General features: G+C 46.4%; 1 protein-coding gene across 3 annotated transcripts; it reads right to left on the reverse strand.

Annotated features, from left to right (window-relative positions):
* Window positions 1–155: 155 nt before the first annotated feature.
* ICAM2 (intercellular adhesion molecule 2) lies at window positions 156–13,559 on the reverse strand. 3 transcript variants are annotated; one of them, XM_079905050.1, is made up of 6 exons: window positions 13,475–13,559; window positions 4,716–4,820; window positions 2,915–2,985; window positions 2,719–2,830; window positions 1,255–1,575; window positions 156–582 (listed from the first exon to the last, which is right to left on the reverse strand). In XM_079905050.1, the coding sequence occupies exons 1-6, from the start codon at window positions 13,479–13,481 to the stop codon at window positions 404–406; spliced, it is 795 nt and encodes a 264-aa protein (XP_079761176.1). In that variant the 5' UTR covers window positions 13,482–13,559; the 3' UTR covers window positions 156–403. The 3 variants fall into 3 exon arrangements, with proteins under 3 accessions (XP_079761176.1, XP_079761175.1, XP_079761174.1); XM_079905049.1 differs by having other exon boundaries at window positions 156–481; window positions 2,719–2,985; XM_079905048.1 differs by having other exon boundaries at window positions 158–582; window positions 2,719–2,985.
* Between the last annotated feature and the right edge of the window lie 2,688 nt (window positions 13,560–16,247).

Below are 16,247 nucleotides of genomic sequence, written 5' to 3' on the forward strand. Positions count from 1 at the left end.
GCCATGGTGCATCTCCCCACCCACCCTCAGTAGGAATGAGTCGCTCAGTGTCCGATGAGGGTGGGCGTCTGGTGCCTGGGCTGGTCAGCATGGGGGTGCCCCAGGGCCTGGGCTCCCCGGGGCTCTGGAAGTCCCCCGTGAAGGAGAGGGTGGAGGGAGGCTGAGGGGACATTTGGAGACCGAAGTCCGGCTGGGCCTGGTGGCTCCCTTCCTGACCATTCCCAGGAGGAGACACTGAGGCACAGGGTTAAGTCCAGGTGTTTGTATTCAGACTAGGAAAGGGAGGGTCCCTGACGTCCTCTGCTGCTTGTCGTGGTCCTTCAGCCAGGGCTGAACCACAGCCCTAAGGAGCCATGCTGAGTCCCAGTGGCCGCCGTGCTGGTGGCCGTGCCGCTCACGTAGGCTATGCCCGGTAGGCCCACCTCAGCCTCCGCCAGGCAGCGTGCACCCCGTAGGTACCTGTCCGCCTCTGGTGCCACTGCTGCCCAAAGACAAAGCACAGCAGGACAGATGTCACAAACAAGAAGAGCAGCACTGACACGACCGTGATGATGGCCACCACCTGGTTGTCTTGTGCGGGCTCTGGGGAGGGAGAGGGCAGTGGTCTTAGAAGTCCTCTGGCCCCAGGTACCAGGGCCAGAGGGGGAGTAGAGGTCCATCCATCACCCCCCCACCCCTCGTCCTTCTGCAGTCACCCTGTGTTGCAGAGGTGAGTGGCAACTGGTATATCAACTAGAGGAAAGGGGGGCCGGGGTCCAGGCCACCAGCTGGGCCTCTGTGAGACCGTGAGGGCGGATGTCCCCCTGCCGCCAGCTCCTGGCACCAGCACGTGGTTGCTGGACACCACAGCCTGGACAGTGGCGTGGTCCAGGCCGAGCCCCTCCTTGGGCAGAGCTGAGGGAGCTTCTACCAAACTCTCAGAAGACAGAGAACATCTAGGTCGTCTAGAGTCACAGAACAGCAGGGCTCCAGGGGATCTTAAGGGTCAGTCAGGCTACACTTGTCATTGCAGAGAGGGGCCAAGGCCAGAGAGAGGAGCTTGACTTGGTTAAGGTCACCCAGCTTGTTAATGGCCAAGCAGCTAGCTGGGGTCCAAGCTGGCAACTTGGAGAGAGCTCCAGGGAACTCCTGGGATCAAGTTCCTGGGTGCCTCCCCCTGAGCTGGCAGAGAGTGGGGCAGAGGTGTTTTCCTCCCACGAGGGGCTGAAAGTGAACGCCCTCTCCTTCCCTCCTCCTCCGGGGGCTCCCCCTCACCATAGACGTCGAGCGCCTGGGGATCTGAGACGCTGTGAATGAGGTCCCCGCCGCGAGAGCGCAGGTCCATCTCGGCCCGGCAGGAGAAGTTGTGGCGGTCGTCTTCCCGGTGAGCCGTGGTGTTGTGGGTGACCATGGCCTCTTGGGGGGAAAGTGTTGTCCCCACAAAGGTCTGGCTGTATACGATCTCACTGCCATGGAGCAGGGTGACAGTGAGACCTTCGAGGGGTGCCACAGAGGGCACCCTGCACTGGATGGTGAATGACCTCCCTACAGCCACTAAAGTGGGCCATAACTTCAGCAGCACTTGCTTTGGAGGGTCTGAAGGAAAGAAGGAAGCAAGGTCTGGTCAGGATGGGGGTGCAGTTCCAGCAGGCTCCACCCAGCCAGGACCATCCCCGTCACCACAGTGTTCTCAGGAAGTGGGCTGGGGCCTGGCTGCTCTAAAGTGTAAAAAGAGGAAGGAGGAAGCAGTTCAGGGTGAAGGATGTACTGGGTGGTTGTTTTATGGACATGAATTCTGGAATGGACAAGAATGGAGGTAGCCTGGTGTCTACAAAGAAAAGGTCCAGAATCTGTACAGTCAACTAGAAAGATATAAAAGTTTTGGACCTGTCTCCTTCCTCTCCAAAAATTAAATACAAATTTCAAAAATTAAATGGTTGGACAATTATGCTGAGAGAGACTTAGAAGGGAGTACTCATTGGAACTGGATCATGAGCTGTGAGATTCCTCACTTCAGAGGTGGAGGCCGGAGTCAGACCTGCCTTGGCTCTTCAGGATCGGGTTCTGAGCTACCTCTAGCCCTTAGCTATTAAACTCGGTGGTACCCTGGGCTCCTTTTTGAACTAGAATGCCTTGCCCCCATTACCCCAGGATAATATGTTAGGTATAGGACATCTTTCTATTCATCTGATCCACTGATGACAGTTTCGAGCGATACCCTCGGTGCCAAGCTGTTGAGAGAATCCCAGTCTCTCCAGGGTCTCCATGGCCTCTGGGCAGGTGTGTGTGTGATGGTCACACATTCGCCAAGGGCCCTCAGGGGGAGATAAAACCACGCCTCAGCCTTCTCTCCGGGAGGCCAGTGGGCTACTGCAGAGTGTCCCAGCCCTCCTGATGGGGCCCCCACTGCTTGTCATGGGGCGCAGGGTGTTCTGGTGATGGGGTGCTACCAAGCTAGAAGGAGACTGTAGCACGGCATGGGAAACAGCTTTTAGATTTGTCTAAACCTTGCTTGAATTGTCCTCCTCTGAGCAAACCTCAAAACCAGGGTTGCCAACAGGCTCAAGGAGACCAGGGGAGGGTGTGAGAAGATTCTGAGCCCATGGACTGGGTCCAGGAGCCCAGGGAAGTGGGGGCCATAACGAGAGCACCCAGCAGCAGTAACAGAGCAGCTCTGCGCGCGTTCGGTAGACCCAGGCTCTGGCCTAGGGGAGCAGGGCCCCGTGGTGCCGCACTCACGGAACACACTGATGTTCAGGCTCTTGGACTCCTGCTTCCCGGAGCAAGTAAAATGGCAAATGACATCTGTGTCCTGGGAGATGTTGAAGACCTCATACAGCTTCCACTGATCCTGTTCCGCCAGGAGAGTCTTGTGTAGGGTGGTCTCCAGACCACCGGTGTTGGGCTGGGTACAGGTGGTACTACAGTTAATCACCTGAGACTCCCCGGACTCCACCATCAGCTGCTCTGGCCACGTGCGTACCTCGAACGCCTCCTCGCCAGACCCTGGAAGACCAGAAACACTAGGCAGGAGAAGTCCCTGCTGCCCTGCCCAGTGGAGCTGCCCGCAGCGTCAGTCTGATAAGGGGTAGAGGTCCCCTCTGCTCCTCTCCCCTTGTTCAGACCTTATCGTCTTGGGTCTAGACCACAGAGACTGTGACCCCCCTGCAGCTGTCTGCCTGCCTCTGGTTGATGTTCCTCCAGCTCGTCGCCTCCAGATTAGTCTTTCTCATGCACGTCTTCTATCTCCATGGAGAGGGATCTTATTCGACCTACGAGGCCCAGCCCAAATGTCCCCTCCTTCACGAAGGCCTCTCTGAAATGGAGGTGGACTGTGTCCTCTGAGCCCCCATGGCCATGGGTTTGACTCTTCCCTCCCTCCTTTCCTCTCTTCTTTGCAAATCCTTTTTGAACACTGGCTGTGTGCCAGGCACTGTTCTAGGCTCTGGGGATCCAGCAGGGACCAAAGCAGACCAAACCCTGCCCTTGCGGCGGTCACATTGCAGCGAAGGAGACAGACAATAATAAACAAGTGAACTAGCCAGCTTGTCAGTTGGTGGTAAATGCCTAGGAAAGGAAATAGGGAGTGGGGTGGGGTTGCCGTGTTAAATAGTGTAGTCAGCACAGGCCTCACGGAAACACCGACATTTGAGCAAAGAATGAAGGAGGTCGGGGTGGTGGTGGTGGGGAGCCCAGCAGGCAGGTATCTGTGGGGGGAGGGAACCGCCAGCGCAGAGACCCTGGGTGGGGAGGAGACCAGATGGCTGGAGCTCAGCGAGGAGGAAGGAGGGGGAGGCGAGGTCAGGAAGGTAATGGGACCACCTTGCAAATGACTCATATTCATGCTGGCTCTCCCTTGGACATTCTGGAGCTTCTAGAAGGCAAGGCCCAGATTTCGCATATTTCCCTTTGTGCTCAGCACAATACCCTGTGTGTGGCACAGAGCCAAGAAATGTTTCAGGCACGAAGCATTTCAGGCCTTCGGCGCTCGCCTCCCACTCGGTGAAGACCAGAAGGTCCTTGATCCCAGCCAGCTGGGCCCGTCCTGTGTCCTGTGCTCCTGCCACACCCGTAGACCCCCCACTTAGCCCTCAGCTAGTGGCATATAATGAAGGGGCAAAAGAGGGGCTTTGCAGGGCGAGAGAGCTGGGTTTGAAACCTGAGTTTGCCAGGTACCAGCTGTGTGGCCTTGGGCAAAGTGCTTTCTCTCTCTGAGCCCCAGTTTCTCCATCTGTCAAATGGGCTAGTAATCCCTTTCCTGCAGGGTTGTCGTGAAAGCACCTGGCAGGTTGTCCAAAACAGAGTGCTCAGCCCACGGCGGCATTTTCCTTCACGGTCCCCTGGACCTCCTGGAAGGGGCTTCGTTTTCGCTTTCGTGGTCGCCACAAGGTGATGCCCTCTGCTGCCCTCTGCTGACCCCTGGACCACCTCTGAAGACTAGCTGGGGCGTGCCCTCACCTGCCCTTGAACCCCAGCCTCCCTTCACCTCTCCATTTAGTCTCCACAGCCTGCCACCTCCACACACCATGAAGTTATGGGGTCTGGTTCCCAAAAGGCCAGGACCCCTACCCGCTGCCCAGGGTCATGGGGAAGCCAGGCTGGCACAGCATCCTGTACCCATGGCGGACGGCCTCTGTGTTCAAAGCCTCAGCGACTTCAGGACCGGGACCCCCTTCCCTGCCTGAAGGGGAGGGGGTCCTGGCTGGCACGCGCCCCGTCAGGAACCCCAGGCTCACCTGTGCAGCAGAGCAGGGCGAGGAAGGCCGAGAGCAGTCCCCAGCCACCAAAAGGGGACATCTCGAGTGGCGTCCACGGGCTCCCAGGGAACAGCCGAGAACCGCCTGGAGAGAGATGGAGGGCGCAGGTCAGGGAGTGGTGGCCTGGAGCCGCAGCCGGAACCCCCAGCCTTCTGTGAGCTGATGACCACATTTCCTCTCGTTATCTGAGTGGTCTTGGGGAGGCCACGTGGAAGGCCGGCTCCCAGGGTCCCAGGTCTCTAAGAAGCCAAGCAGAGGAAGCTGGGAAGCAGCTGATAAGCCAGGCAGATGGGGGGAGCGCCGGGGGCACACGTGTGTGTGAGTGATGTGTGTGCACACGGGATTCCCGTGCGCTGTGTGTACACACAGGACAGCGCTGCCTACAAGCCTCAGATCTGGGGAGCCCCAAATCCCACAGGACACACTGTGGGAGTCCCCTCTGCGTAGGGATTTTCCAAGTTGGAAATAGGGTTTAGGAGGCAATAGCTGGATGTTTACCTCCTTCCTCTGCCCCCTACCCTCCCCTGCTCTTAGATTTCTGGTGATACACACTGTCCCTGGGCACTTTCTTCTCTTTTTTTTCTCAGCTAAACGTGATTTCAGATTGCTAAGAGAAGGAGGAAGGAAAAGGAAGCTAGCATTTAACTGACACCTACTCTTTTCTAGGGACTAAGTTAAGGTTTTCCTACATTATCTCATTTAACTATCACACCAAGTCTACACATTTTGATTGTGCATCTGAGGAACCTGGGGCTCAGGTGAATTAGGTGACAGAACTGAGGTGAGAATTTAGGAATGATGAGGAGTTGGTTGGATGATCAGTGGTTGTCAGGAATTAAAGGGAGGGAGGGATGAACAGGCAGAGCACAGAGGATTTTTAGGACAGGGAAACTACTCCGTATGATACTACAGTGGTGCACGTGTGTCATTATACATTTGTCCAAACCCATAGAATGTACACCACCAAGAGTGAACCCTAATGTAAACTATGGACTGTGGGCGATGATGATGTGTCCATGCAGGTTCATCAGTCATAACAAATGTCCCACTCTGGTGGGGGGGGGGTGGGGGGTGTTGGTAATGGGGGAGGCTGTGCGCGCGTGGGGACAGGAGGTTTGTGGGAAATCTCTACCTTCCCCTAAGTTTTGCTGTGAACCTAAAACTGCTCTTAGGAAAAAAAAGTCTACCAAAAAAAAAAAAAAGCAGCTCAAACACACTACCTAGAAGGCAACCTTCTGGGTTAGCGTTCTTACCGACTATGGATTGCTGTTGAAAATGCAGGCTCTTAAACTCAGTTCTTAGCAGGGTTTAGTGGAAGTCATGTACTCAGTCATGCCTAAATTCTCATCTCAGATTCGATTTTTAAAATATTTAAACAGAAAACCCAGTTCCACATTGTTTACAAGACACATGTAATGATTAAGAGTATGGAATGGTTGAAAGTCAAAGAATGGAAAAAGATATACCAGGCAAAAGCTAACCCAAAGAAAGCCAGAAAAGGTCTACTCATATCAGACAAAGAGGACTTTTAAGACAAAAATATTGATATTTATTAGGGATAGATTAAGTACCTAGATTAAAGGGTCAATTCATCAGGAAATTATAATAGTTCTAAACTTGTAAGCACTTAGTTTGAAGGAACTACAAAGAGATAAAACCATCATCACAGCAAGAAATTTTAATACAATGTCTCTCAATTATGAATAATGAAGCGGACAAAAAAATCAGTAAGTGAATGGAAGAGCTGAAACATACAATGTAAAAGCTTGATCTGCACCTATAGAGAATACAAATTCATCAAAAAGATAAGTTTTAAGACCCCTATATATTTGGTAATTTAAAAACATACTCATCCATGGGTCAAAGAAAAAATCATAAATGACACATTTTAAAATTCTTAGATTTGAGTGATAATGAAAATATCATAGATTATAATTAGTTGGATGCATCAAAAGTGGTACTTAAAGGGAAATTTATAATCTTGAATGCTTGTATTAGAAAAGTGTATGAAATAAGTATCCAATTTAAGTAAGAAGTCAAGAAGTTATAAAAAGAACAACAAAGTAAACCCAAAAGTAAACTCAGAAGAGAATAATAAAGAACAGAAATCAATAAAATAGAAAACAAAGATATGGTAGACAGGATCAATAAAACCAAAAGTTAGTTCCTTGAAAAAACCAGTAGAACAGGCAAATCTCTGCTGGAATTTACTTATAAACAAAGGAAAGCACAAATAAACATTATTAGGAATAAAAATAACTACATAACTACAAGATTAAAAAGAAGACTATACAAATGAACAATCTAACCTTACACCTAAAGGAACTAGAAAAAGAAGAACAAAACCCAAAGTTAGTAGAAGGTAAGAAATAATAAAGATCAGAGTAGAAATAAATGAAATAGAGACTAAAAGCAAACAAACAAACAAAAAACAATAGGAAAGATCAGTGAAACTAAGAGCTGGTTCTTCAAAAAGATAAACAAAATTGATAAACCTTTAGCCAAACTCATCAGAACCAAAAGAGAAGTTACAAAAACACCTCAGACATAAAAAGGGTCATAAAAGATTACTGTGAACAATTATAAACCAATACAATGGACAACCTAGAAGAAATGGATAAATTCCTAGAAACGTTCAATCTCCCAAGACTGAATCAGGAAGAAATAGAAAATATGAACAGACTTATTACCAGTAATGTAACTGAACCAGTAATAATAATTTTTAAAATCCCAATAAACAAAACCATAAAATTCCTAGAAGAAAACATAGGCGGCATGCTCTTTGGCATCGGTCTTAGCAATAATTTTTGGATATGTCTCCTCAGGCAAGGGAAGCAAAAATAAACAAATACGTCAAACTAAAAAGCTTTTGCACAATGAAGGAAACTATCAACAAAACAAAAAGGCAGCCTGCTAAATGGGAGAAGATATTTGCAGATGTTATATCCAATTAGGGGTTAATAGCCAAAATATACAAAGAATCATACAACTCAACATAAAAAAAAAAACCCTATTAAAAAATGGGCAGAGGGGACTTTCCTGGTGGTCCAGTTGTTGAGACTCCACACTCCCAATGCAGGGGGTCCAGGTTCAATCCCTGATCAGGGAACTAGATCCCACATGCCACAACTAAAGATCCTGCATACCGCAACTATGACCTGGTGCAACCAAATTAATTAATTAATTAAAAAAAAAAAACGGGCAGAGAACCTGAAGAGACATTTTTCCAAAGAAGATATACAGATGGCCAACAGACACAAAAAGATGCTCAACATCACTAATCATCAGGGAAATGCAAATCAAAAACACAATGAGATATCACCTCACACCTGTCAGAATGGCTGTCATCAAAAAGAAAACAAATAAAAAGCATTGGCAAGGATGTGGAGAAAAGGGAACTCTTGTGTACTGTTGGTGGTGCTCACTGATAGATGCATGGATAAAGATGTGGTTGGTATATCTATACAATGGAGTATTATTCAGCCATAAAAAATGAAATCTTGCCATTAGCGACAACATGGATGGATCTAGAGGGTATTATGCTAAATGAAGTGAGTCAGACAGAGAAAGACAAATACTGTATGATCTCACTTATATGTGGAATCTGAAAAAAAACCAAATGGGAATTCCCTGGCAGTCCAGTGGTTAGGGTTCTGAGCTTTCACTGCCGAGGGTGTGGGTTCAGTCCCTGGTCGGGGAACTAAGATCCTGGAAGCTGCGTGGCATGGCAAATAAAAAACAAAAATTACATCAACATAATAAAGGCCATATATGACAAACCCACAGCAAGCATCATACTCAATGGTGAAAAACTGAAAGCATTTCCACTAGGATCAGGAACAAGACAAGGACGTCCACTCTTGCAACTCTTATTCAACATAGTTTTGGAAGTCCTAGCCACAGCAATTAGAGAAGAAAAGAAATAAAAGGAATACAAATTGGAAAAGAAGAAGTAAAACTGTCACTCTTTGCTGATGACATGATATTATACATAGAAAATCCTAAAGATGCCACCAGAAAACTACTAGAACTAATCAATGAATTTGGTAAGGTTGCAGGATACAAAATTAATGAACAGAAATCTCTGGCATTCCTATACACCAACAACGAAATATCAGAAAGAGAAATTAAGGAAACACTCCCATTTACCATTGCAACAAAAAGAATAAAATACCTAGGAATAAACTTGCCTAAGGAGGCGAAACACTTATACTCAGAAAACTATAAAACACTGATGAAAGAAATCAAAGATGACATAAACAGATGAAGAAATATACCATGTTCTTGGATTGGAAGAATCAATATTGTGAAAATGACTATACTACACAAAGCAATCTACAGATTCAATGCAATCCCTTTCAAACTACCAATGGCATTCTTCACAGAATTAGAACAAAAAATCTTAAAATTTGTATGGAAACACAAAAGACCCTGAATAGCCAAAACAATCTTGAGAAAGAAAAACGGAGTTGGAGGATTCAGACTCCCTGGCTCAAAACTATACCACAAAGCTACAGTAATCAAGACAGCATGGTACTGGCACAAAAACAGAAATATAGATCAATGGTACAGGATAGAATGCCCAGAGATAAACCCACACACCTATGGGCACCTAATTTACGACAAAGGAGGCAAAAACATACAATGGAGAAAAGACAGCCTCTTCAGTAAGTGGTGCTGGGAAAACTGCACAGCTACATGTAAAAGAATGAAATTAGAACACTACTTAACACTCTACACAAAAATAAACTCCAAATGGATTAAAGACTTAAATGTAAGACCAGACACTGTAAAACTTTTAAAGGAAAACATAGGAAAGACACTCTTTGACATAAACCACAAGATCTTTTTTGACCCACCTCCTAGAGGAACAGAAATAAAAACAAAAATAAACAAATGGGACTTAATTAAACTTAAAAAGTTTTGCTTTTAAGCAAAAAGCAAAGGAAACCGTAAACAAGACAAAAAGACAACCCTCAGAATGGGAGAAAATATTTGCAAATGAAACAACAGACAAAGGATTAATCTCCAAAATATACAAACAGCTCATAGAGCTCAATATAAAAAGCACAAACAATCCAGTTAAAAAATGGGCAGAAGACCTAAATAGACATTTCACTAAGGAAGACATACAGATGGCCAAGAGGCACAGGAAAAGATGCTCTACATCACTAATTATTAGAGCAATGCAAATCAAAACTACAATGAGGTATCACCTCACGCCGGTCAGAATGGCCATTATCAAAAAAGCTAGAAACAATAAATACTGGAAAGGGTGGGGTGAAAAGGGAACCCTCCTACACTGTTGGTGGGAATGTAAATTGATACAACCACTATGCAAAACAGTATGGAGGTTCCTTAAAAAACTTAAAATAGAACTATCATATGACCCAGCAATCCCACTGCTGGGTATATAACCTGAGAAAACCATAATTCAGAAAGAGACATGCACCACAATGTTCATTGCAGCATTATTTACAATAGCCAGAACATGGAACCAACCTAGATGTCCATCAACAGATGAATGGATGAAGAAGATGTGGCACATATATACAATGGAATATTACTCAGCCATACAAAGAAACGAAATTGAGTTATTTGTAGTGAGGTGGATGGACCTAGAGTCTGTCATACAGAGTGAAGTAAGTCAGAAGGAGAAAAACAAATACCGTATGGTAGTGCATATATATGGAATCTAAAAAAATGGTACTGATGAACCTAGTTGCAGGGCAGGAATAAAGAGGTAGACATAGAGAATGGACTTGATGACATGGGGTGGGAGGGCGAAGCTGGGGTGAAGTCAGAGTAGCATCGACATATATACGCTACTGAATATAAAATAGTTGGCTGGTGGGAAGCAGCAGCATAGCACAAGGAGATCAGCTCGGTGCTCTGCGACCACCTGGAGGGGTGGGATGGGGAGGATGGGAGGGAGGCTCAAGAGGGAGGGGATATGGGGACATGTGTATGCATATGGCTGATTCGCTTTGTTGTGCAACAGAAATTAACACGGTATTGTGAAGCAATTATACTCCAATAAAGATCTATTAAAAATTAAAAAATAAAATAAAAAACAAAACAAATAAAACCAAACAAAAAACAGGCTCATAGATACAGAGAACAAATGGGTGGTTACCAGAGAGAAAGGGGTGGAGAGGGGTACAAAATAGGCGAATGGGATTAAGAGGTACAAAACTCCAGTTACAAAATGAGCCACAGGGATATAACACACACTGTAAGGAATATGGCCAATAATATTGTAATAACTCCATGTGGGGACAGATGATTAACAGACTTATCGTGATTATTTCATAATGTATGCAAATGCCAAACCACTACGTAGAACACCTGAAGCTCACATAATATTGTACATTATACTTCAATTTAAAAAATTAAAATAATGTTATCTTATAATTCAAAAAAGAAGAAGCCTATACAAATTCATAGAAACAGGGCTTCCCTGGTGGCGCAGTGGTTGAGAGTCTGCCTGCCGATGCAGGGGACACGGGTTCGTGCCCTGGTCCGGGAAGATCCCACATGCCGTGGAGCGGCTGGGCCCGTGAGCCATGGCCGCTGAGCCTGCACGTCCGGAGCCTGTGCTCCGCAACGGTAGAGGCCCCCCGTACCACAAAAAAAAAAAAAAAAAAAAAAAAAAATTCATAGAAACAAAGTAGAACTGTGGTTGCCAGGGCCTGGGGGCAGGGGGAAATGGTGAGTTGTTTGTTTAATGGGTATAGAGTTTCAGTTTTGCAAGATAAAAAGTTTTCGAGATTTGTTGCAAAACAGTGTAAATGTAACACAACCATCTTTAAAACAGTACATTTAAAACCAGTTAAATGGTGAATTTTATGTTATGTGTATTTTACCATAATTGAAAATTTTATTAATACAACATTATAAATCAACTATACTTCAATAAAGTTAAAATTAAAAAGACTATAAATCATTTATGTCAAGAAATATGAAACAAAGTAGACCAAATCTTAGAAAAAACAGAACTTACCTAACTTGATTTAAGAAGAAATAAGAAGCCTGAATGGTTCTACAGCTATTAAAGAAATTAAATCCATGCCACAGCTAGAGGAAGCCCGCACACCACAAAGTAGAGCCCGCGAGCCACAACGAAAGATCCCACGTGCCGCAACGCATGCCGCAACTAAGCCCCGATGCAGCCAAATAAATAAATAAATAAATATTTTTAAAAAAAAGATGAAATCTTGCCATTTGTGACAACACGGATGGACCTTGGGGGCATTACGCTAAGTGAAATAAGTCAGATGGAAAAAGACAAATACCATATGATTTAATTCATATGTAGAATATTAAAAACAAACTAAAAACAAAATTAAATCCATAATTTGAAATCTTCCCACAAAGGAAATACCAAGTCTAGATAGTGTTCCAGAAGTTTAAGTAGAGATAATTCTAATTTTATAAAAACTCTTTCTGAGAATGCAAATCGCAGGAACACACTCTTAACTCTTTCTATGAGGCCAGTGTAACCTTAATACCAAAATGAGACAAGAATAGGATGAAAAAGGAAAATTAGAAGCCAGTCTCACTCATGAATATAAATGCAACAGTAAGAAAAATACAAACAAACCAAATCTAGCAGTATATTAAAAATACTAGACATCATGTCCAAGTTGGGCTTATCTCAGCTATGCAAAGGTAGTCTAACAGCAGAAGAGAAATCTGCATATGTCATTTATTATTGTTGGTAACAGTAAACTTCGGTGCTCTATGTCACATTACTTCTGCCCTCCTCTGACATCCACTGTATTTACAGCACATAATTTCCTGCAAGCTTAGACTCACCTTATGCTCCAGTGTCTCACCTCAAGCTGATATCACGTTGCTTTTTGCGTTTTGCCTCAGGGTCTTCTTCAACGGCTTTAGGAGTCACTTATCTGCCTGCTAGTGTTTCCCAGAAGCATAGGAGAGTTAAGTTCTCTAAGATGAAACCCTTTCATCCCTAAGATGAAACAGGAGCTGGTGGATACATGCTCCAGTCTCCTTCTTTTGGGGAAGGCAATTCTGGGCAGCATCCTGTAGACTTATCAGAGGTCCCCACAGATTTGAACTTCCTTTGCCTACAGCTGCAACAGCAATTATGCATCGTTAATTGGCCTTTTCTCCTTCGCTCCCTGCTTCCTGGCATCACCTCTCAAATAATCTACCCGAACTGAAGTCCTTGTTCCAGGCTCTATTTTTGAAGGAGCCCAAACTAAAAACTTACATTAATAGATTTAAGAAGAAAAAAAACTATGATCATCTTAGTAGATCTAGAAAAAAAAAATGATGATATTCAACATCTTTCATGATAAAAGCTCTTAGCAAACTAGAAGGAAACTTCCTGGATGGCCTGGGCCCATGTGGCCCATGGCAGGGAGGCAGCCCCATACCTCTAAGTTGGTTGTGTGGTTGACAGAGCAGGGGAGGGAAGAGAAAGGACAAAAACAGGAAACAACTGCGAAAACCATAGGCCGACAATGGACTGAGAGAGACGCAGACGTGAGCTCCAGCAGGGACCATCTGGCCGTGAGCTCCAGCAGGGACCATCTGGCCGCAGGGAGCTCTGTGCGTCTCCAGCCCCTGGGCTTGAGGGAGGCCGGGGAGGGGTGGGGAGGCCCAGGGAGGGGAAAGGACAAGAACTCAAGTCTTGATTGACAGTCCATCCCAAGCCCTTTCCACTCTGCCACGAGGGAAACGAGGAGGAGCAAGGAATGTGAACTTACCTGTCATCTGCTAAAGGGCGTGGCTGCGATGGGGAAGGAGGGTGGCCAGGGGTCCAGCTTCCAGATGCCGCTTGTGGCAGGGCTGCCACCCGTTCAGCAAGTATAATGAGGCTTTGGCCCAAACTCCCCTCTCAGGAGTCACGTGCTTCCTGTCCCAGCTGTGACTCCAGACTAACCTCACTTTCAGTCCGTTACCTCTTGCTTTAAACTCTGTTAAAATATACACCCTGTAAAATTGACCATTTTAACCATCTTTAGTGTCCAGCTCTGTGGCATTAAGTCCACTCACACTGCTGTGCAGCTATCACCACCACCACCCCTCTCCAGAACCGCCGTCCCTCACCTTCATCCCGAACTGAAACCCCTCTCTTTTCAGCACTGACTCCCCCTCCCTCCAGCCCCTGGCAGCCACTGTTCTACTTTCTGTTTCTCAGCTGGACTGCTCTAGGGACCTCACACGAGTGGAATCACACGGTATTTGTCTTTTTGTGACTGGCTTATTTCACTGGGCATGATGTCCTCAAGGCTTATCCATGTCATAGCATGTGTTAGAATTTCCTTCCTGGGGCCTTCCCTGATGGCGCAGTGGTTAAGAATCTGCCTGCCAGTGCAGGGGACACGGGTTCGAGCCCTGGTCCGGGAAGATCCCACATGCCGCGGAGCAGCTAAGCCCATGCGCCACAACTACTGAGCTTGCGCTCTAGAGCCCGCGAGCCACAACTACTGACGCCTGTGTGCCTAGAGCCCGTGCTCCGCAACAAGAGAAGCCACTGCAATGAGAAGCCCGCACACTGCAACGAACAGTAGCCCCTGCTCATCGCAACTAGAGAAAGCCCGCGTGCAGCAACGAAGACCCAACGCAGCCAAAAATAAATAAATTTATGAAAAAAAAATTTCCTTCCTTTTTAAGGCTGAATAACACCACCTTGTACGAATACACTCCATTTTGTTTATCCATTTATCAGTCAACAGACACGTGGGATGCTTCCTCCTTTTGGCTCTTGTGAAAAATTCTGCTGTGATCATGGGTGTACAAACATGCCTTTGAGTCCCTGCTTTGAGGCGACTCAAACTCTCTGAGGCAAATATCCAGAATTGGAATTGCTGGATCATATGGTAGTTCTACGTTGAATTTTTTTTTTTTTTTCTTTTGGCTTGCAGGATCTTAGTTCCCCGACCAGGGATTGAACCTAGGCCACGGCAGTGAAAGTGCCAAGTCCTAACCACTGGACCACCAGGGAAGTCCCTCTCCAGTCTCTCTTCTGATGTGTGGTTTCTGCACTCCTGGGAGCCTTTGATGAATGAGACAGTTCCAGGATGAGTTGCCCTCTGAACCCCTGCAGGAAGCTTGTCAACATCACAGAGCTGGGTCTTCCTTGTATTTGACGTGCCCTGCCACCAAAAACATCTTCTTAACAACTAAGAACTATCGTGTTCTCAGATCTTTTCACATCGGCCACCTCGCCTAGCAATTTAAAAAACCTACCCTGGCAGAATAGCTTTGTACCAATAGGCAAAAAGTATCAAAGCTGGGAGCAGAGGTGGGTGCTGGGCTCACCCACAAGCAGAGGTTTTGCTCCCACAGCTCCACCCCTCATAACTACCACTGAAACTCCCGGCTCAGCAAAAACACAAATTAGATCACGTCAGGGACCAACAGGACAGTCAAGGCCACGAAAGCTGAAGGTCTGCTGGCTTTGAAGCGACCCCTCTTGGTACGTTTGTGCCTTGATTTCTTCATAGAAGTTCTTTTGGAATATTCCTGTCATACTGCTGGTCAGACAAAGCCAACGTAGAACGCTGGGTGGGGATGTCACGGCAAGGCTTTGAGGGGCCCTTGTGACTTTACGGTTTGGATAGCATCTGTCATAGACACAAATTAGGGTGCGTGTCTCATTCATCTTTTCCCCAGGAGTTATGTCTGGACTTATCTTTTTTTAAGGGGAAGCCCTCCTTTCTCTATTTTTGACAGGTTTTCTGGGGCACTTCTGTCTTCCCACTTCATCCCACCTTCCTGGTCAAATGATTTCCAAGGTTGGCATAATGGTACCCAACCTTCAGGTCTTCCCTTGATTTTGTTTTGTTTTTTTGTGGTACGCGGGCCTCTCACTGTTGTGGCCTCTCCCGTTGCGGAGCACAGGCTCCGGACGCGCAGGCTCAGCGGCCATGGCTCACGGGCCCAGCCTCTCCGCGGCATGTGAGATCTTCCCGGACTGGGGCACGAACCCGCGTCCCCTGCATCGGCAGGCGGACTCTCAACCACTGCGCCACCAGGGAAGCCCCGACAACAGCATTTTAATTCTTAGTTGTTGAAAGCCAAACTGCAGAGCAATGAGGAAAATATGAATACAAATGTGTACGCGGCTCACCGCAGATTGCCGCGCCTGACGCACTGCTCCTTCACAATTCAGACTTCGGTTTTTTTAAATAAAGAAATGAATACATTTTATTAGAACTTGTTATAAATATTTTTTATTCTCAGAGCTGAAATGCTAAGCCATCATTTAAATTGTATCTCCATTTTTTAATTAGTTATCTATTCTATACATATTAGTGTATCTATATATGTCAATCCCAATCTCAGACTTTGTTTCGTCAGAGATAGCATCTCGCTGCACTTGGGCACTCCTCGGTCCAGGGGAGTAAAGAGAGAACCGCCCGGAAAGAGATTGTGGGTGCTTGAGGCCACGTGGCAGGAGCCCCGACAGAGCCCCCCAGCAGCTCACTTGGCATCAGGTCCCATAACCACTAATCAGAGCTGGGTCTGTAATAA

Source organism: Stenella coeruleoalba, assembly GCF_951394435.1.
Source record: "Stenella coeruleoalba genome assembly, chromosome: 19".
NCBI lineage: Eukaryota > Metazoa > Chordata > Mammalia > Artiodactyla > Delphinidae > Stenella > Stenella coeruleoalba.